This window comes from Bombina bombina, chromosome 7, assembly GCF_027579735.1.
Source record: "Bombina bombina isolate aBomBom1 chromosome 7, aBomBom1.pri, whole genome shotgun sequence".
NCBI lineage: Eukaryota > Metazoa > Chordata > Amphibia > Anura > Bombinatoridae > Bombina > Bombina bombina.
The window spans coordinates 209,985,331-210,008,540 of NC_069505.1; the positions used below are offsets into that span (position 1 = coordinate 209,985,331).

A 23,210-nucleotide genomic window follows, 5' to 3' on the forward strand; every position below is an offset into this window, starting at 1 on the left:
TTGAACAGTGGGGAATAATGTTTATTTGATTTTATGCTGCTTTTATGTGTGAGATGTTATGGGCTTCATAGGCTATTATGGAATATACAGGTTTCACTTTCACTTTGAGAGTCATGCAGCTTACAAGCTTGGCACACTTTTTCTCATAGCAGGGACGATGCTGCATTATGCACCATGTGATTCTTTCCTGACCAGGTGTCTATCAGAGAGGAGTCCTAAATCTGTGCACTGTCTGGGTCATGTGTGGTGGTGAGTGCCCCAGCCATTGGGATATAAAGGTGCAGTTTTTTTAAATAAAATAAGATGTTTTATTTCTATAGTTCTCCAGTTATTGCACTAGCAATGGAGGATTCTGTTACTTAGAGGGCAAGAGTAATTCCTGTTTATATTGTGAGGAGGCCTTAGTTCTGCCCCCTCAATTATGTTCCATATGCCTTTATAATGTGATAATATCAAACATGTTTGATACCTCTGAGCCAACCACCTCTGAGGAGTTGTTGTCCAGTGAGGTGCGTACCCTACATGCTTATCTCTCTACACATGCAGTTTACCGTAGCATTGCTGATCCTCCATCTGGAGGGGGCCATTTTTTCACTAGACGTTACTGTGCAGTTCAGACGGCGGTGTCTGCGGCCTTTAATGCTTTACCTTGCCCTGCTAAGTGCAAGCGAATGGTTACATATTGCACTCCTTCCCAGAGTACATCAGATAATTTATTGGATTTAACTGATAGTTATCTGAGGATGAATTTCTTTCTGAGACTTCAGAGTATAAACATTCTGGGTCGGACTCTGCTGCCTCTAAACCTCCGGCTGCGGAGGAACTAGACTTTAGTTTTTGGAATTTGCACTTTCTTCTAAAGTTTTTGGCGAATTCAGAGGTTCCAGAGGCCAAATTGCCTGATGAACCTTTGATTCCTAAATTGGATAGAGTTTGAGGAGAGGGTGGTATCTTATCCTTCCCTGCTCCTATTAGACGGCGAACATTATTACGGGACTCTCAATGGAGTTGTGAGGTTCCGTCCCTAAAACGTATGGAGCAATCTTCACCCTTGCTAAACGTATTACTATCCCGCTTGAGGATAGCTCTTCGTTTATAGAGCCCATGGATAAAGGATGTTGACTTGTTGTTGTTAAGAAATATGTTTCAACATATTTGTTTCAACCGTCGGCGGCTGTTGCCGCGGTTGCTAGAGAAACATTCTGGTGCGACTCCTTATAGGATTTGATCGGGGTGGAAGGGTCCCCTCGACATTACTCAGGATCGTGTAGGGGGCAGACGATCGCTCTTTTCAGTCGCTTGGTTCAGGGATGTGCAGGATCCATGGGTCCTGAAGGTCATAGCTCAGGGTTACAAGATAGGTTTCTCCTCTCTCTCCTGTCTTCCTGATCAGAAAGGAGGGAAGCCTTTCTGGGGTGCGTACGGGATCGGTCCTCTTAGGAGTTATTGTCCCAGTGCCTATCGCAGTGAAAGGTTTGGATACTATTCAAACCTTTTTGTGGTCCCAAAGAAGGAGGGAACTTTCCGTCCGATTTGGACCTAAAATGCGTAAACAGGTTTTTAAATGTCCCCTTGTTCAAGAGGGAGACAATAGGTCCATTCTTCTCCCCGTTTGAGAAGGGCAGTTCATGACCACGATAGATCTGAAGGATGCTTCCTTCACGTACCAATCCTCAAGGACCACTTCCAGTTCCTAAGGTTTGCATTCCTTGACCAGCACTTCCAGTTTATTGATCTTCCATTTGGTCTAGCTACGGTTCCAAGAAATTTTTCGAAGAGTGGACCATTAAGAGTCTCTCCTCTGTATTTTTCGATCCCACAGATGGAAGATTATTCTAGAGAGAGTTCTCTTGTATCAAGTACCAGGGTAGAATTCTCAGGTACTATAATAGACTCCATAGACATGAGAATATTTCTACCAGACCAGAGATGTTGCAAGCTAGCTTCAACAAGTCTTGACCTCCTTAAGGCCATCTGTGGCTCAGTGTATGGAGGTGATTGGTCTCATGGTGTCCAGCATGGACATCATTTCCTTTGCCAGGTTTCACCTCAGACTGTTGCAACTGCACATGCTGAAGCAGTTGAACGGGTGATCATTCGGATCTGTTTCAACAGATTTCTCTGGACAACCGATCAAGAGAATCGCTCTCTTGGTGTTTTTGCCCAGATCACTTGTCCCAAGGGACGTCCGTCTCAAGACCATCCTGGGTGATTGTGACTACGGTTGCGAGTCTGTCAGGATGGGGAGCTGTTTGTGGTGCCAGGAAGGTACAGGGCCAATGGACTCAGGAGGAAAAGCTCCTCCCCGATCGCATTTTGGATCTTCGGGCAATATACAATGCTCTGAAGGCTTGGCCTCTGCTGGGTTCGTCCCAGTTAATCAGATTCCAATCAGGCAATATATCTTTGGTGGCTTACATCAACCATCAGGGGGGGACGAGAAGCTCCCTAGCTATGTGGAAAGTATCTTGGATTCTGGAGTGGTCGGACACTCACATTTGTTCGCTGTCCGCGATTCACATTCTGGGTGTGGAAAACTGAGAAGCGGATTTCCTCAGGAAACAATCCTTTCCTCCCGGGGAACGGTCTCTCCATCCCAAGTGTTTGTGGAGATTTGCAAGAGGTGGATCTTATGACGTCTCAATATCAAGTTACCCAGATATGGGTCGAGGTACCGGGATCCTAAGGTGGAGCTAACAGATGCCTTAGCGGTGCCTTGGAGGTTCAATCTAATTTATCTTTTCTGGCCGTGACCACTACTTCCTAGAGTAGTGGCTCGACTCAAGCAGACATCAGTGATACTGATTACTCCGTCTTGGCCTTGAAGGATATGGTTTGCAGACTAGTGGGGAAATCATTATCTCCTCCGTGGAAGTTACCTTGTCGCAGGGATCTACTGACCAAGGTCTCTTTGTTTATCTATGTCTAGATTCTCTGAGGCTGACTGTGTGGAGGTTGAACGCTTAGTCCTAGCCATGAGAGGGTTTTCTGAGAGTGTTATTTTTACTCTCATTCAAGCTCATAGCTGGTTGCTCTTCGCATCTATCACAAGGTGTGGAGGACCTACTTATTCTGTTCTCCAGGATGAACTGGAGAAGGGCTTTTCTGCAAGTCCCCTGAGGGGACAGATTTCGGCCCTTTCTGTGTTACTGCACAAGTGGTTCGCTGAGCTTCCTGATGTGCAGTCATTTGTTAAGGCTCTGCTAGGATCAGACCTGTGTTTAGATCTATTGCTCCTCCTTGGAGTTTAAATCTTGTTCTTTAAGTTTTACACTGGCTCCGTTGGAGCCTATGCATGAAGTAGACATTAAATTATTGTCTTGGAAGGTTCCTTTTCTACGGGCTATTGCTTATGCACACAGAGTATCTGTGATTGCTGTCTTGCAATGCGTCCCCTCTCTTGCTTTCCATGCCGATAAGGCTGTTCATCGAACCAAGTTAGGTTTTCTTCCTAAGGTTGTGTCAATTCGCAACATCAATCAAGAGATTGTGGTTCCTTTCTTATGTCCTACTCCTTCGTCGAAGGAACGTTTTCACTGTAATTCTGGATGTGATTTGTGCCTTGAAGTCTTATCTTCAGGCCACGAAGGAATTAAGACAAACTTCTTTCTCTGTTTGTTCTCTTCCGGGAAGCATAGGGGTCAGAGGGCCTCGTCGACTTCCTTATCTTTTTGGCTGAGGAGTGTCCTCCGTTTAGCATTGAGACAGCAGAACATAAGTCTCCTCTGAGGATTACGGCTCATTCTACGGGAGCAGTGGTTTCCTCTTGGGCCTTCAAGACCGAGGCCTCTATGGATCAGATTTGTAAGGCGGCTACCTGGTCCTCCTAACATACTTTTTCTAAACTTTACAAGTTTGATGTTTTTTTGCTTCTACTGAAGCAGCCTTCGGGAGAAAGGTTTTGCAGGCTGTGGTGCCCTCAGATTAGGGTTTTGCATTTCGTGTCTTCTATAGCTTGGGTATTGTTTTCCCAAAAGTAATGAATGCAGCTGTGGCTTCTCCCTGTATAAGAAGAAAAACTTAAATTATGAATTAAATTAGCAGATCATTTTCTTTTCTTCTGACAGGGAGAGGCCACAGCTCCCCGTCTGTTTTTATTCTATGGGGCGGCCTTATATTTTATTTGTTCTTCTGGCACCTTTTTCACCCTGATATTTCTCCTACTGTTCCTTGTTCCCTCGGCAGAATGACTGGGGAATTAGGGAAGTGGGGGAGGTATTTAAGCCTTAGGCTGGGGTGTCTTTGCCTCCTCCTGGTGGCCATGTTCTGTATTTCCCAAAAGTAATGAATACAGCTGTGGCCTCTCCCTGTCAGAAGAAAAGAATATTATCTGGTAAGCATAATTTAAGTTTTTCAAGACATCAATATTTTGGTTTATAATCCATTATGGAGACACTGAGTCAAGGGAAAAGCAGCTGATTGCTTGAATATAAGCCAAAATATTTATGTCTTGAAAGGCTTGTGACTAAGCTGAAACGTCGACAATTCTGATGTGTGTGTGTGTGTATATATATATATATATATATATATATATATATATATATATATATATATACATACACACACACAAGCACATATGCACACAAGCACATAAATATATAGCAGTTTGACTGCTTGATGCTGTTTGTTAGAATGAGAGACAATTGGGTTTATATAGGTAAACCTTGCTTCATGCAAAAGTTATGTAAATTGGTCCAGATGGTTTTTCTTGAGCAAAGATAACCAAACTTTAATAGTGCTAGCATTAAAGGGACTTAAAATGCAGTATTGAAAAGCACATGAGTTAATTTCAAACATATGTGCAATGCACCTGTATTTTCAAAAATGTAATAGTGGTTTCAGTGATAGCTTTTAATGTAATATGACCTATGCACATATGTTTAAACATTACTCCTGCTCAGATAGCATATTTTTTGTTTGTAATGATTAATTTTGCATCATTATTGACAAATACACATTGCCACCTGCTCTCTGTTTATATTTTTTTTAATTGTACTACACATGGCATATGTGCATATGCTCCAGCACCAATAAAAGCTGTCACTGAGATAATGATACATTTTACTAGAAGCATTTTGGGGGGGAAATGCTTTATTTTTAAAACTAAATATATTGATGTGAATTTAAATTTTGAAGTGTATGCCTGGTTAATTTGTCTCATGTATCATCAAACAAAACTTAATGTATAGGAACTGTGTATTGATTATATTGTTGTTCATAGAGTTGGTGATTTCCAGCTATAGGAGAACATTAGTAGCTCTGCCCAGGCCAGCGGCTGTGTGTGTTAACATGTGCCATTTCTGTAATTTTAGAGGACTCCCTCCAGCCTAATGTCCGCTAACCTTCAGTCGTACCAGAAAAGGTCAATGGTGCATCTTCCAGACAGTGGGATAGGAGAGGAGCAGACTATGGTGTCTCCTTCCAATGGCGTTGATAGAAGATCAGCTACACTATACAATCACTTTACCTCAAAGAATGAGGAGAACAGGTATCAAGAAACTGTTCAGTGAAATTAATATTTCAAGGCTTAAGTTGGAGCATAACTGTTTATAAATGTTACTAGTAATGTTCTCTGTGACCTCCAAACTAGCTGCAATGTGTATGAAACACAGCAAAGTTTATCATTCTCTGAAATACTCAGTGACAATTAAATGTTATCCGCTTCTTTGTCTATACGTCCATGAGCAGACAGTGCCATATATCAAGCAGCGCTGAATATTCTCCTCCTGCCCTATATATCCGTGTATACAGTCTGTGCAGTACCTCACCACCTGCCCTATGTATCCGTGTATAAGGTCTGTGCAGTACCTCACCACCTGTCCTTTATATCAGTGTATACAGTCTGTGCAGTACCTCACCACCTGTCCTTTATATCCGTGTATACAGTCTGTGCAGTACCTCACCACCTGCCCTATATATCCGTGTATACAGTCTGTGCAGTACCTCACCACCTGCCCTATAATATCCATGTATACAGTCTGTGCAGTACCTCACCACCTGTCCTTTATATCCGTGTATACAGTCTGTGCAGTACCTCACCACCTGCCCTATATATCAGTGTATACAGTCTGTGCAGTACCTCACCACCTGTCCTTTATATCCGTGTATACAGTCTGTGCAGTACCTCACCACCTGCCCTATATATCCGTGTATACAGTCTGTGCAATACCTCACCACCTGCCCTATATATCCGTGTATACAGTCTGTGCAGTACCTCACCACCTGCCCTATATATCAGTGTATACAGTCTGTGCAGTACCTCACCTCCTGCCCTATGTATCCGTGTATACAGTCTGTGCAGTACCTCACCACCTGCCCTATATATCCGTGTATACAGTCTGTGCAGTACCTCACCTCCTGCCCTATGTATCCGTGTATACAGTCTGTGCAGTACCTCACCTCCTGCCCTATGTATCCGTGTATACAGTCTGTGCAGTACCTCACCACCTGCCCTATATATCCGTGTATACAGTCTGTGCAGTACCTCACCTCCTGCCCTATGTATCCGTGTATACAGTCTGTGCAGTACCTCACCACCTGCCCTATGTATCCGTGTATACAGTCTGTGCAGTACCTCACCACCTGCCCTATATATCCGTGTATACAGTCTGTGCAGTACCTCACCTCCTGCCCTATGTATCCGTGTATACAGTCTGTGCAGTACCTCACCACCTGCCCTATATATCCGTGTATACAGTCTGTGCAGTACCTCACCACCTGCCCTATATATCCGTGTATACAGTCTGTGCAGTACCTCACCACCTGCCCTATATATCCGTGTATACAGTCTGTGCAGTACCTCACCACCTGCCCTATGTATCCGTGTATACAGTCTGTGCAGTACCTCACCACCTGCCCTATATATCCGTGTATACAGTCTGTGCAGTACCTCACCTCCTGCCCTATGTATCCGTGTATACAGTCTGTGCAGTACCTCACCACCTGCCCTATATATCCGTGTATACAGTCTGTGCAGTACCTCACCACCTGCCCTATATATCCGTGTATACAGTCTGTGCAGTACCTCACCACCTGCCCTATATATCCGTGTATACAGTCTGTGCAGTACCTCACCACCTGCCCTATATATCAGTGTATACAGTCTGTGCAGTACCTCACCACCTGCCCTATATATCCGTGTATACAGTCTGTGCAGTACCTCACCACCTGCCCTATATATCAGTGTATACAGTCTGTGCAATACCTCACCACCTGCCCTATATATCCGTGTATACAGTCTGTGCAGTACCTCACCACCTGCCCTATATATCCGTGTATACAGTCTGTGCAATACCTCACCACCTGCCCTATATATCCGTGTATAAGGTCTGTGCAGTATCTCACCTCCTGCCCTATATATCTGTGTATACAGTCTGTGCAGTACCTCACCACCTGCCCTATATATCCGTGTATAAGGTCTGTGCAGTATCTCACCTCCTGCCCTATATATCTGTGTATACAGTCTGTGCAGTACCTCACCACCTGCCCTATATATCCGTGTATACAGTCTGTGCAATACCTCACCACCTGCCCTATATATCCGTGTATACAGTCTGTGCAGTATCTCACCTCCTGCCCTATAATATCCATGTATACAGTCTGTGCAGTACCTCACCACCTGCCCTATAATATCCATGTATACAGTCTGTGCAGTACCTCACCTTCTGTCCTATATATCCGTGTATACAGTCTGTGCAGTATCTCACCACCTGCCCTATATATCTGTGTATACAGTCTGTGCAGTACCTCACCACCTGCCCTATATATCTGTGTATACAGTCTGTGCAGTACCTCACCACCTGCCCTATAATATCCATGTATACAGTCTGTGCAGTACCTCACCACCTGCCCTATATATCCGTGTATACAGTCTGTGCAGTACCTCACCACCTGCCCTATATATCCGTGTATACAGTCTGTGCAATACTCACCTTCTGTCCTATATATCTGTGTATACAGCCTGTGCAGTACTCTACCTCACCTCCTGTCCTATATACATCTGTGTATACAGCCTGTGCAGTACGTCACCTCCTGCCCTATATATCTGTGTATACTGTCGGTGCATTATGTCACATCCAGTGCTGTATATCTGTGTATACACTCAGTGCAGTATGTAACATCCAGCGCTGTATATCTGTATATACACTCAGTGCAGTATGTAACATCCAGCGCCAGGGGCGTATTTAAGTTTTGTGCTGCCCTAGGCACTCAAAATTCTGCTGCCCCCCCACCCCCCAACCCACTCCAGGTTTAAGGCCTTTTTTTAGGCATAATATTATTTGGGCAGGGTGAAAAAATTAAAAAAAATAATGTCTTTTTAAGTAGATGTTCATGAGGGCTTGCATTCACTCTGGTCACACACACACACACACATATATACTGTATATAAAGTATAAATATATAAATATATATATATATATATATATATATATATATATATATATATATATTAAGACATTATTTTGCAAGTCAGATGATTAAAGTGTTTATATCAGAAAAAAAATATCCTTCACTGTATGATAGTTTGTCAGTAGGTAATTGTTTAACCTTAAACATCTTCTTTGGTGATTGACAGTTATTTAAGCAAAATATCTGCTTGGATAAATATGTAATGAATATACAAACTGGCCTTTAAAAGTACTTAAAAAATACAACAGTAGTTATGATAGGTTTAGGAATTGTATCCTAGGGGATAAAGTCACATGATACAATCATAATAAAGTATGTACTTGTATTGTTTCTGAATGTATTAAATGCATATAACATATTTTCAGTTATGTTTTAAGTCACATAGTTGTATAGATTCAGCAATAAATACTTATTCTTTGCATGTATGACAGACAAACAGTAAATGTACAAGTATTTAGTGACTAATCCATTTAAGTATTTTAATGCCTAATGAAGATGTATTGAAGGGAGAACGGCATATGCTGTTTCACAGTGGTCACGGTGTAGTGCACACTGCACTGTGTAGTCTGTGTGAGTCTCAATCACGCGGTGGAGCCAGGAAGAATACCGCATACCCTCTCAGTCCAGGCCAGGCTGCGCAAGTGAGCTCCGCCTCCACTGTCACCACGACATGTGCATCCACATACAATCCCATAGGACATCAATAGCTGGACCAGCCATTTAAGTCATTTGTAATTGGTTGATTTAGCCATCCGGCCCTGAGTTCAGTAGAGTGGCCCTAGGGACTCAAAATTCTGCTGCCCCTTAAAAATCTGCCTCCCTAGGCACCGGCCTCGTTGGCCTATGCCTTAATATTAATACGCCCCTGTCCAGCGCTGTATATCTGTGCATACACTCAGTGCAGTACATAACATCCAGCGCTTTTTATCTGCTGAAATGATATTAACAGTAAATATATTTATTTCAGCACAGTATGAAACAGAGTAGATTACACAGACATCAACACGTCTATGCTTAACTCGTAATTGACCTATTTTAACCCTTTACAGGTCATTTGAAGGTATTCTGTACAAGAGGGGCGCTTTGCTAAAGGGCTGGAAGCCGCGTTGGTTTGTACTTGATGTAACCAAACACCAGGTAAAATATTTTATTGCTAGTGGCTCACCACGATTTTAATATTATATTTGCTGCACCTAACTTCTTGTAAATATTTTTTGCACTGAAAAAGCTCACTGTTTTTGTGAAAATTTGCTGCAATGTAATTTTTTTGCATACCATAATCTTGTGCAAATACTTTTCCGTCAACAGAAGCTACTTGTTTAAAAAAGTAAATGTGCTCAACCATTTCAAATTCTAATGCTAATAATTTCCAACATATAATTAAATTATGTAGCAAAATATTGCAAATACACAATCTGAAATACATTTGTTTACTTGGAATGTTAAATATGGTGATCCTTATGGTTTACTGGTTAGATTTGTAATACTTCCAGTTGTACAAATATAGTTATCTAGTCGTAGCTGTCTACAATGAATTGCTCTAATGTGAGTCATGTCAATCAGCAATAAATGTCTAGGAAACATTAACCTTTTAGGGAAACCTCTATTTCATCTTTTAATGACAAGAGAAAATGTTGCCATTGCCTTTAATGTAGTGTAAAATAAGCCTTTTATAGTCGCGCAATGGTTTTAGGTGACCTTGTGTTGTGTTTGCCTTTGACAGCTGAGATATTATGACTCAGGTGAAGACACAAGCTGTAAGGGGCATATCGATCTAGCTGACGTTGAGACTGTGGTTCCTGCAGCGCCATCTATAGGAGCGCCTAAACATGCCAGTGACAAAGCGTTTTTTGATGTGAGTATTGTTTATTGGTTAGGTGTTATCTAATTGTAAACCCTTTAATTAAAGGGACATTACATTAATGATTCACATTCAAACGAACAATTTTACGACTTCGCAATAAACTTCCATTATTCATTTTGTTTCATTTTCTTGGTCTCCTTTATTGAAGGAGCAGCAATGTAATACTGGGAGCTAGCTGAGCACATTGATAAGCCAATGATAAGAGGTACATATGTGCAGCCACCAATCAGCAACTGTCTCCCAGCTCCTGAGCCTATCTAGGTATTCTTTTCAGCAAAGGATACCAAGAAAACAAAGCAAATTAGATAACTGAAGTAAAATGGAAAGTTGTTTAAAATTGTATGCTCTGTATGAATCATTAAAAACAATTGTCTCATTTCCGTTTAAAGAGACAGTCTGCTCCAGAATTTTTATTGTTTAAATAGATATATAATCTCTTTATTACCCATTGCCCAGTTTTGCATAACCAACACAGTTATATTAATACACTTTTTACCTCTGTGATCACCTTGTATCTAAGCCTCTGCAGACTGCCTCCGTATCTCAGTTCTTTTGTCTGACTTGCATTTTAGCCAGTCAGTGCTGACTCATAGGTAACTCCACAGTGGAGTGAGCACAATGTTATTGATATTGCACACATGAACTAGCACTGTCTAGCTGTGAAAAACTGTCTAAACTCACTGAGATAAGGTGGCCTTCAATGGCTTAAAAATTAGCATATGAGCCTACCTAGGTTTAGCTTTCAACAAAGAATACCAAGAGAACAAAGCAAATTTGATGATAAAAGTAAATTGGAAAGTTGTTTAAAATGACGTGCACTATTTGAATCATAAAAGTTTAATTCTGACTAGACTGTCCCTTTAAGGTGTGGGGGGGGGAAATCTGCTCTATAACTAGATGACTGTATTTTGACTGTTATTTTAACAATTAATCTATTAACAATGACTGAGGCTCCCTGTATCCTTTACAGGTACTGGGGTGCAGTGTAATTTTGGCTTATGCACCTCAATAGGCAACACCTGAAAGGCTTTACCAGTCAATTATTTAGCTTTTTATTAGACGTGTATCACTAAGTATTTAGAGGCTGTGACAGATCAAGAACACAAATTTCCATTATCACAGTCATTTCATTGTTTGTGCTATTTCTACTCGTCACCATGTTACTAAATATGCTTGAGACAAAAACCGAGTTGTGTTTACTATGTAAAGAAAATAACAAAAAGGTATACACTAAAAACAAATGCATGTAGTAATTGAAAGCAGATAGCAGTGTGAAACAAATACATTCTTTTACGATGTGGAAATGCCGAGGCTCCTTTCCAGATGCCATCTGGGACCTGCAGAGTGAAAGGGTGGGGCCCTTTAAATTCCAGCACATGACATCAACTTCCGAGGACATCAGGGAGAACACAGAAATAGAACTCTTCTGTAATCCTAGAAATCATCAAAAAAAAGGGTGATAAGTGTGTTCATAGAAATGAAAAAACTTGTGTTCACAGGAAATAGATTTTATTTAGCCCTTTAAAGGGACACTAAACCCAATTTTTTTCTTTTATGATTCAGATAGAGCAGCAATTTCTCCAACATAGGTGTGTCCGGTCCACGGCGTCATCCTTACTTGTGGGATATTCTCTTCCCCAACAGGAAATGGCAAAGAGCCCAGCAAAGCTGGTCACATGATCCCTCCTAGGCTCCGCCTACCCCTGTCATTCTCTTTGCCGTTGTACAGGCAACATCTCCACGGAGATGGCTTAGAGTTTTTTAGTGTTTAACTGTAGTTTTTCATTATTCAATCAAGAGTTTGTTATTTTCAAATAGTGCTGGTATGTACTATTTACTCAGAAACAGAAAAGAGATGAAGAGTTCTGTTTGTATGAGGAAAATGATTTTAGCAACCGTAACTAAAATCCATGGCTGTTCCACACAGGACTGTTGAGAGCAATTAACTTCAGTTGGGGGAACAGTGTGCAGTCTCTTGCTGCTTGAGGTATGACACATTCTAACAAGACGATGTAATGCTGGAAGCTGTCATTTTCCCTATGGGATCCGGTAAGCCATGTTTATTACGATCGTAAATAAGGGCTTCACAAGGGCTTATTTAGACTGTAGACTTTTTTGGGCTAAATCGATTCATTATTAACACATATTTAGCCTTGAGGAATCATTTTATTTGGGTATTTTGATATAATAATATCGGCAGGCCCTGTATTAGACACCTTATTTCTTAGGGGCTTTCCCAAAGCATAAGCAGAGTCTCATTTTCGCGCCGGTGTGGCGCACTTGTTTTTGAGAGGCATGGCATGCAGTCGCATGTGAGAGGAGCTCTGATACTTAGAAAAGACTTCTGAAGGCGTCATTTGGTATCGTATTCCCCTTTGGGTTTGGTTGGGTCTCAGCAAAGCAGATACCAGGGACTGTAAAGGGGTTAAAGCTTAAAACGGCTCCGGTTCCGTTATTTTAAGGGTTAAAGCTTCCAAATTTGGTGTGCAATATTTTTAAGGCTTTATGACACTGTGGTGAAAATTTGGTGAATTTTGAACAATTCCTTCATGTTTTTTCGCTTCCTTTCGGATTAGCCACTGCTCCAAGGATTTTCACAAAGGTACTAGGGTCCCTTCTAGCGGTGCTAAGACCAAGGGGCATTGCAGTAGTACCCTACCTGGACGACATTCTGATTCAAGCGTCGTCCCTTCCTCGAGCAAAGGCTCACACGGACATCGTCCTGGCCTTTCTCAGATCTCACGGCTGGAAAGTGAACGTGGAAAAGAGTTCTCTATCCCCGTCAACAAGGGTTCCCTTCTTGGGAACAATTATAGACTCCTCAGACATGAGGATTTTTCTAACAGAGGCCAGAAAAACAAAACTTCTGGACTCTTGTCGGATACTTCATTCTGTTCCTCTTCCTTCCGTAGCTCAGTGCATGGAAGTGATCGGGTTGATGGTAGCGGCAGTGGACATAGTTCCTTTTGCGCGCATTCATCTAAGACCATTACAACTGTGCATGCTCAGTCAGTGGAATGGGGACTATACAGACTTGTCTCCAAAGATACAAGTAAATCAGAGGACCAGAGACTCACTCCGTTGGTGGCTGTCCCTGGACAACCTGTCACAAGGGATGACATTCCGCAGACCAGAGTGGGTCATTGTCACGACCGACGCCAGTCTGATGGGCTGGGGCGCGGTCTGGGGATCCCTGAAAGCTCAGGGTCTTTGGTCTCGGGAAGAATCTCTTCTACCGATAAATATTCTGGAACTGAGAGCGATATTCAATGCTCTCAAGGCTTGGCCTCAGCTAGCGAGGACCAAGTTCATACGGTTTCAATCAGACAACATGACGACTGTTGCGTACATCAACCATCAGGGGGGAACAAGGAGTTCCCTAGCGATGGAAGAAGTGACCAAGATTGTTCTATGGGCGGAGTCTCACTCCTGCCACCTGTCTGCTATCCACATCCCGGGAGTGGAAAATTGGGAAGCGGATTTTCTGAGTCGTCAGACATTGCATCCGGGGGAGTGGGAACTCCATCCGGAAGTCTTTGCCCAAGTCACTCAGCTGTGGGGCATTCCAGACATGGATCTAATGGCCTCTCGTCAGAACTTCAAAGTTCCCTGTTACGGGTCCAGATCCAGGGATCCCAAGGCGGCTCTAGTGGATGCACTAGTAGCACCTTGGACCTTCAAACTAGCTTATGTGTTCCCGCCGTTTCCTCTCATCCCCAGGCTGGTAGCCAGGATCAATCAGGAGAGGGCGTCGGTGATATTGATAGCTCCTGCGTGGCCACGCAGGACTTGGTATGCAGATCTGGTGAATATGTCATCGGCTCCACCTTGGAAGCTACCTTTGAGACGAGACCTTCTTGTTCAGGGTCCGTTCGAACATCCGAATCTGGTTTCACTCCAGCTGACTGCCTGGAGATTGAACGCTTGATTTTATCGAAGCGAGGTTTCTCAGATTCTGTTATCGATACTCTTGTTCAGGCCAGAAAGCCTGTAACTAGAAAGATTTACCACAAAATTTGGAAAAAATATATCTGTTGGTGTGAATCTAAAGGATTCCCTTGGGACAAGGTTAAGATTCCTAGGATTCTATCCTTCCTTCAAGAAGGATTGGAAAAAGGATTATCGGCAAGTTCCCTGAAGGGACAGATTTCTGCCTTGTCGGTGTTACTTCACAAAAAGCTGGCAGCTGTGCCAGACGTTCAAGCCTTTGTTCAGGCTCTGGTTAGGATTAAGCCTGTTTACAAACCCTTGACTCCTCCTTGGAGTCTCAATTTAGTTCTTTCAGTTCTTCAGGGGGTTCCGTTTGAACCCTTACATTCCGTTGATATTAAGTTATTATCTTGGAAAGTTTTGTTTTTAGTTGCAATTTCTTCTGCTAGAAGAGTTTCAGAATTATCTGCTCTGCAGTGTTCCCCTCCTTATCTGGTGTTCCATGCAGATAAGGTGGTTTTACGTACTAAACCTGGTTTTCTTCCAAAAGTTGTTTCTAACAAAAACATTAACCAGGAGATTATCGTACCTTCTCTGTGTCCGAAACCAGTTTCAAAGAAGGAACGTTTGTTGCACAATTTGGATGTCGTTCGCGCTCTAAAATTCTATTTAGATGCTACGAAGGATTTTAGACAAACATCTTCCTTGTTTGTTGTTTACTCAGGTAAAAGGAGAGGTCAAAAAGCTACTTCTACCTCTCTCTCTTTTTGGATTAAAAGCATCATCAGATTGGCTTACGAGACTGCCGGACGGCAGCCTCCCGAAAGAATCACAGCTCATTCCACTAGGGCTGTGGCTTCCACATGGGCCTTCAAGAACGAGGCTTCTGTTGATCAGATATGTAGGGCAGCGACTTGGTCTTCACTGCACACTTTTACCAAACTTTACAAGTTTGATACTTTTGCTTCTTCTGAGGCTATTTTTGGGAGAAAGGTTTTGCAAGCCGTGGTGCCTTCCATTTAGGTGACCTGATTTGCTCCCTCCCTTCATCCGTGTCCTAAAGCTTTGGTATTGGTTCCCACAAGTAAGGATGACGCCGTGGACCGGACACACCTATGTTGGAGAAAACAGAATTTATGTTTACCTGATAAATTTCTTTCTCCAACGGTGTGTCCGGTCCACGGCCCGCCCTGGTTTTTTTAATCAGGTCTGATAATTTATTTTCTTTAACTACAGTCACCACGGTACCATATGGTTTCTCCTATGCAAATATTCCTCCTTAACGTCGGTCGAATGACTGGGGTAGGCGGAGCCTAGGAGGGATCATGTGACCAGCTTTGCTGGGCTCTTTGCCATTTCCTGTTGGGGAAGAGAATATCCCACAAGTAAGGATGACGCCGTGGACCGGACACACCGTTGGAGAAAGAAATTTATCAGGTAAACATAAATTCTGTTTTTAAGCATCTTTCTAATTTACTCCTATTATCAATTTGTCTTCTTACTCTTGGTATCTTTATTTGAAAGAGCAAGTATATAAGCTTTGGAGCCGGTCCCTTTTTTTTCCCCAGCACCTGGGTAGTGCTTGCAGATTGGTAGCTACATTTAGCCTCCAATCAGCAAGCACTACCCAGGTGCTGAACCAAAAATGGGCCGGCTCCAAAGCTTATATTCTTGCTCTTTCAAATAAAGATAGCAAGAGTACAAAGAAATTGCATACTCTATCTGAATCATGAAAGAAAATTTGGGTTTAGTATCCCTTTAAGCTTCATTCTCTGTTCCCACAAGTGTTTTAAAAATGTGCATCCTTCTCGGAAATGTACTTTTCTGCTTTATCTCATGTACATTTCACAATGGGTTCAAATTACACCAGTGATAAAAACATGGGTCCTTGGAGGCGTAACTATTTGTTTGTTTGCATCTTTTAACATGGAGCAGGAAGGATCTTTCTACTCCCCCCCCAAACCCCCCCCCCCAAAGAAACGAATATCCAGTGGCATATTTAGTTTTTGTGCAGCTGTTTGAAATCTGCTGCCCCTTCATCCCCTACAAATGTAGCTCATATTTCCCTGATCTATTTCTCACAACCCGAGACCAGGGGTGCTAGACTGACTAGGATCATGCCATAGAAATACCCCAGAGAATGAGCTGCCTCTGTAAATCCTGTTGCCCTAGGCCAGGCGTCATCAACCTTGCCTCTCCAGAGGTTTTGGAACTACATTGTCCATGATGCACAGACACTTTAAGGTGGCTGAGCATCATGGGAAATGTAGTTTCAAAACTTTTGGAGAGCCAAGGTTGATGACCCCTGCTTGTATCCTGCCTTACTCTACAGACACTCCCTCTTCCCCTTCTTTAAACGCGTCGTGTTTGCTCTGTGAGCATTTATCCTTCAGCTACACTTTTTACTGACATCTGCATTGTGTAAAAACAGCAGCCAAGGAGCATTATCAGTGCTGAATATACACTTTGTTTTACTGTGGGATTTCATTATGTTGTAATATTTTTTCTTAAACTTCCTGAAACTGAGGCGGGAAATAGAGTGACTGTGGCTGCACATGCCAGATGCATGCTCCCTTGCACGTCCTGGGACTAGTTTCCCTTTACAATGGGATGTGGCTACTGAGGACATTTTGATGTAAAATATCTTCCTTTTCCATATGATATTTTTAGTTCGCTTTTTACAGATTTAATGCATCACTTTCAGTTGATTCCGCATCTGGGTATCTTTACAAGAAGTTACATCCCAGCTATGTTCTTAACCAAAAAGGATATGAAGATGCACATTTTGTAGACTCCTTGTTTACACTAAATTCTGAATGGCTTGAAAAGCTTGTGACTAAAATCATTAGCCGAAATGTAATGATTTGGTACTAGGAGCCAGACATTTTTCTTGTATATTCCATCCATTGTTATTGTAATTGAGGAATTGTCAGTCTTTTAAAGGGACAGTAAGCACCATGTAATAATTGTGCAATCAATTAACATAGGGGATGAGTTTGTAAATGTTTTGAATGCATCAAATCCTTATTTGCTGCCATTGTTTTTCAAAAGACAAACTCCACCAACCACTTGCCTTATTTTGAGGAGCCAATCAGGAATCATAACTGGAATAGGCAAGCCTAGAAAGGAAAAACTTATGGTACAGTGTTGTAGCGAGATACTGCTAATAATATTCGCCTTTAGTATTACTCACATGAATGAGCGCTGATACGAGCTCTAATGTGTAATGGTTTATAATATCATTTACTGATTTATATACTCTTAACACACTGGAATCTTCAACAAATAACCTTAAAATAAGAGAGAATCAAAATGAAGAAGAAAATGTAATGTGCTAGGATGCATCTTAAACGAATAAGATGCTACCAGGCAGACTGACGTTTATACAGCAGTCAGTTCGCTGTGGGTCTCCGTGTATTCAACCCAGCAGATATAGACTCAGGTAGTCGAACAGCCGCCTTCCAATGCTGGTAACCGGTTGCAGGTGTGTGCCTCGACAGGATTACAGCGTATCCAGCGGGATAAAAGCAGAGTGCATGTGTCTCTCAAACACAGGGAACAACAATCAGCTGCAGGCTAACCGTTGAGAAGGGCTGCAGTCTAGGTTCCAAAATATTGACAAAATATAACAACCACAAGACCGGGTTGTGGTTAAAAGTCTTTCTTTATTTGTTTGCAACGTGTTTCTCGGTCAACATAGGACCGTTTCATCAGGCCTGATAGCATCTTATTCGTTTAAGATGCCACTATTCTTGTGAGTAGTTTTTATTCTTTTCTTTACACATCACATTTGAAATTACAAATTACACTATGAGGCGCCCCTTGTCTTTTTCTTCATCCTAGCACTTTTTGAACCATTACACCGTGGGTCACAGGAGGAGCCTGCCGACCTATTCCAACCACATGAGACTCTCACATTATTTTTGGGACAATTACACATGATAATATAATTATCATATTTTTGTTTTCAGTATATTTTATTATTGATTTTATTGTTTGGTTATGTTCTGAGTGTCCATTTGGAACGTGCACACATTTATATATATTAAAGGATTTGTGATCAGGGTCATTAAGTTCCTTCTAGAACACAACTACTTTAAGTTTGGGGATGGCTTCTACCTACAAAGACGTGGGACCGATATGGGGGCTAAATTTGCCCCCTCCTATGCCAACCTGTTTATGGGTTGGTGGGAGCGGTCCCACGTCTTTGGGGAACAGAACCCATTTAGGTCTAAAATTAAGACATGCAAGAGATTTATTGATGATCTCTTGTTTGTGTGGACAGGAGGAATTGAAGAAAAGGCAGATTTTATAAAATATCTAAATGACAATCAGGTCAACCTCAGATTTACTGCTGAATCAGGAATTGTAGAGATACCATATTTAGATGTAATCCTCAAAGGGTCAGTTTCTATAGGCAAAGTAGCTACTAGTCTGTATAGAAAGCCCATATCTTCCAATACTATCCTCCACGTAAAGTCCTCACATCCAAAACATACTGGGTTTGGCGTAGCCAAAGGCCAGTTTATCAGACTCAAGCGCAACTGCACTTTTGAGTCAGATTTTTTAGTTGAGGCAGACAAACTGAGGGACCAATTATTGGAGAGAGGGTATTCAAACAAGACAGTAAATAGGGCTTTGCTTGAAGTCAAGAGACTAGATAGCGATACACTATTACAGGGTTCTAGAACTAAATGTAAATATAGATCCCAGGAAGACAGACCCTGTTTTGTCACAACTTATAGTCCACAGTTTGAGGAAATATGCAATATTGTGAAAAGGCATTTAACAATTGTGACAGGAGAAGACAGTCTGAAGGACTATGTGTCAAAGGGATGTAGCTTTATTTCCAAGAGGGGTACAACATTAGGCAATATATTATCTCCATCCATGATACAAAGTAAGAATAAGAGAACTAGCAGCTGGCTCACCTCTAAAGGTCATTATAAATGTCACTTTTCACAATGCATAGCTTGTAATTATATGAGACCCACTAAACACTTTCAATCTTATGTAACCCAAAAAGTATTTGATTTAAGTGAGTGTACAAATTGTCGCACAAGATATGTGATCTATCTTGCAGAATGCTCCCAATGTAAATTACAGTACATGGGGTGCACCTCAAGGGAGGTGCGCTCACGTATAAGGGAGCATCTTAATAATATTGAGCAAGAAATAGATTGTTCAGATCTTGTGCGACACTTCATGCAAGAGCATGACAAAAAAGTTACCACTTTTAACTGGTGTGTAATTGAACGTATACAAGTAGGTCCCAGGGGTGGAGATAAAACAGCAAGAATGTTTTATAGAGAAGCATTTTGGATATTTCTATTGAGAACCAGAAGACCCCAAGGGTTCAATATCAGTGGTGACATAATTAATTTCTGGAAAAGAGTTTAACTTTCTGTGTCATTAGAAAATATCTTAAGACAAAAAATATTTTTCCTTATACCCATTTTTGTATAGCTTAATTAGGGTGATTAAAAGAGCCGAAAAAAGTATTTTTCAATAAGATATAACCTTAGCTTTGAGAATTCATATAAATTAATTTAAACATATGTGTAATGGTTTACACTCAGTTAATTATCCAAGGCTTAACAAAATAGGAAAATAATAGTAGTCTACAAGTTATTCTGTTTCATTTAATTTTATTGTTTATACATACATATATATTTTTGACCAATATGTCACCACAATCTAAGCTTATTGATTCACTCCACCCCATGCCCAGTTGAGATTCAAGGTCTGTTTTTAGAAATTCAGCCACAGTGTTTTTGTATTAATTTGATTAAGGTGGCTATTTAAAGGTTGATTGGCCACTAGTGAGCATCTACGATTAAGGCATACTAGCCGAAACGCGTCAGATGCTACGCTAACAGCACTGCCTGTGTGCAGTTTTTACTACCTGACATGTAGTATCCTGTGAAGGAGGAATAAAAGTTTACTCAACTCTATCTGAGGCTCGCTGGTTTTTCTTTACGTCTGAATATATATATATATATATATATATATATATATATATATATACCAACTGTATTATTCACATTTTTTATATATATATACCACTGTATCGCATTTTCATATTATTTGGCACGCGCTTCCTCTTAGATATTCCTGTGGGACTATCTTTATCATTAAATGTTGTAATATGTAAAATAGCACAATACTACAATGTTTTATGTTAAACTGTGATCCAGAGCAGTAATGCACTACTGGAAACTGAAACACATCTAGTGAGCCAATGACAAAAGATATATGTGCTGCCAGAAATAACCAGCTAGCTCCCAGTAGTGTAGTGCTGCTCCAGAACCTACCTAGGTATGTTTTTCAGCAAAGGATGCCAAAAGAACCAAGTACATTTGATAATAGAATACATTGGAACATTGTTTAAAGTTGCATGAATCATGAAAATGAAACTTTCAGGGTTCAGTTAAAGTATAAATTTGTGAGAGACCTCTATTTACTTCTATTTTCAAATTTACTTTATCCTCTTAGAATCCTTAAGAAAATATCTGGGTAGGCTCAGCAGTGTGTGCGAGCTGGTGATTCGTGGCTACACACATATGCATCTTGTCATTAGCTCACCGGGTGTGCTCAGTTATTTCCAGTAGTGCATTACTGCTTTGGAGCTGACTTAAACTGTGATACGCAAATTCCTTATTTTATTCGTCCCTTTAATGTCCATTTTGTGTTGTTCTGTGCGTCTGTTTTCCCACATCCTGTCACAGTTTTTATAAAAATTAATAAATGAATTATTAACTCTGTACATGTTTCTCTGGCAGGTAAAAACCAGCAAGCGTGTGTATAATTTCTGTGCGCAGGATGCCCAGAGTGCGCAGCAGTGGATGGACAAGATACAGAGCTGTATTTCTGATGCGTAACGAGTCTGTGCACTGGAGATATCTCTTTTATAGAAGGACTGTTTTTTTATTGTTTGTACTAAAGTGCCCATTTTATTTCAAGCAGCATCTCATGTAACAAAATACAAAACTTTTTTTTTAAATATTTTTTTTTGGTGTAGCTGGATGTAGGCACCGGTGACCTGTGCTTATTGCAGATTAGTCCCGCACTGGAACATCTGTCTAGTGGATGCTTAGCACGAGGGAGCAGCAGTCTGGTTTTCTCTTTCATTTATCTCTATCTAACTTTACTTCTTCACACTTGCCATCGTTATACTTTTACACCCTGCTCCTTAATGCTCTCTCTGGGGGTTAGAAAGAGAAGCTAAATCCAGCTGTGTTCATCTCAGAACAAAGTTTTTAAACTGAACAACCAGCTTAGAGACGATTCATTGTCTCATTTCGTGTCAGAGACAAATAGATATTTCACAAATATTGTGCTAACTTTGCAAGGGTACAAGCTACTGATTTTGGAACCCTTCACCTTTAAATATAATATGCAGCTAAAGATAACCCGTGCCCATAAAGTTTACAGTTTGGTTGTTTTTGCCATTTTGTGTAAAGATGTTCATTTTAGAGCTGTCATAGATCTGAGCTAGTCAGTTCTTTGTGTTTACAATACAAAACCGTGTATAGTTTAATTTTTTCATTTGATATTTTAACGAAATGCAAAAAGCAGCTTATCGGAGTCTAGTATTGGTGCAGTGCAGAAAACAGTTCCTTTGCTTTTGAACTTGCAATTTGTATTGTAATTTCGATAGTAAAGTCAAAACAAGTGCTAGAACTAGTTTCATAAAATAGGAAATAAAACCCTTTTCTTTGTACCATGTGCAGGTCTTTCTGTATTCCAGTTGTGCACTATTCCTTCTTGGTGTAAATACATAGAAATGCACTATACCGTAATGCAAGCACTTGCACTTAAGTCTTTGAAGTATAAAAAAAAAACAAAAAAAAAATAAGATTCCAAAAGAAATGGCTCAGAAATAACAGTATATAAAATCCACTATGTACATAGGTTTGTTTTCAATGTGAAGTTGATATTTCAAAACACTTACCCTTAATTTGTAAGAATGTTTTATTATTTTTATCCAAGAACAATGGGTATGTTTAAGTCCTTAAAGGATTAATGTGTATAGCCAAAATATGTGTTCTCTACAGCCTCTTGTGATATTCTTGACTGGAGTAATTAGATAGCAAATTTGATTTTAAACTGTTAATATCGTTCTCTTCTATTTCAAGGTTTGTACTGTAAATAAATGATTTTGTATTTTCTGATGTTTCAAAATCAAGTTATGCCTGTAATTTAATAGCAGAATTTATTCACTACTGCTATCCATCAGCAGTGATTTGTGTTAAATTAACAAAACTTATTTTATTATTTAGATTTACTTGTTGGTTGGTCAATTTTACTTTGAAGCCACACATTTTCACTAGATAGTGCTTGGAGACATTCCATTCTCTACCCAATAGGAATAGTTTTTTTCTTATTTTATTTCAGAATGAAGGCACATGTAAGAGATTTTGTATCACCCAGTTTCTAAATTGTCACAGGTGAAAATGACACTTTGCACATTTGTTCTTGTCTTTGTATATGAAGTACCTTTTATGTACTTTGTAAAATAAGAGCCCATTGTTCGTTAGATACCATAAGGGGGGAAAATGTATACACTTTATTTTTTAACTTGTTTTAACAATTGTATGTATTTGTTCTGACGTGTATGCTAACCATCTTGTAATAAATATACTGCTGTTAAAAGTGGTGTAAATAAAAACATACAGTGCATTTAAAAGAAGGTGTACATCAATTGAAGCATTATTCTGTTATTGTAATGTTGACATTTATACAGAGGGGCAAAATTGGGTGGTGTTGGTTTGGTTACTAGCAACAAGTATAAGCGCTCAACCATGAGCGAACAATAGCTTGTTGTCTGGCAAATTGCCACCAGGAACAGCCTCTTTTTGCCCTATTGTGGTTTCACAGATGAGAACTTTACTGTATATCAGTCTGATCCTGACTATAAAGTTCAGTCCTGCCCCAGATGATCATTTTGGCCAACTTTGGGCCTTGTCAGTGATGTGCAGCCATATTTCTCTATGCACATTGGGCA

At 40.7% G+C, this 23,210-nt stretch overlaps 1 protein-coding gene across 1 annotated transcript in view; it reads left to right on the forward strand.

The window, feature by feature from the left end:
- The window catches only part of SBF2 (SET binding factor 2), a 1,344,181-nt gene extending 1,321,286 nt beyond the window's left edge, over positions 1-22,895 (forward strand). The window contains exons 38-41 of the mRNA XM_053720592.1: positions 5,313-5,488; positions 9,459-9,546; positions 10,133-10,264; positions 20,986-22,895. Coding sequence (XP_053576567.1) covers positions 5,313-5,488; positions 9,459-9,546; positions 10,133-10,264; positions 20,986-21,084 — 495 coding nt within the window. The 3' untranslated portion in view covers positions 21,085-22,895. The remainder of the gene's footprint in view (positions 1-5,312; positions 5,489-9,458; positions 9,547-10,132; positions 10,265-20,985) is intronic.
- The last annotated feature ends 315 nt before the right edge of the window (positions 22,896-23,210 follow it).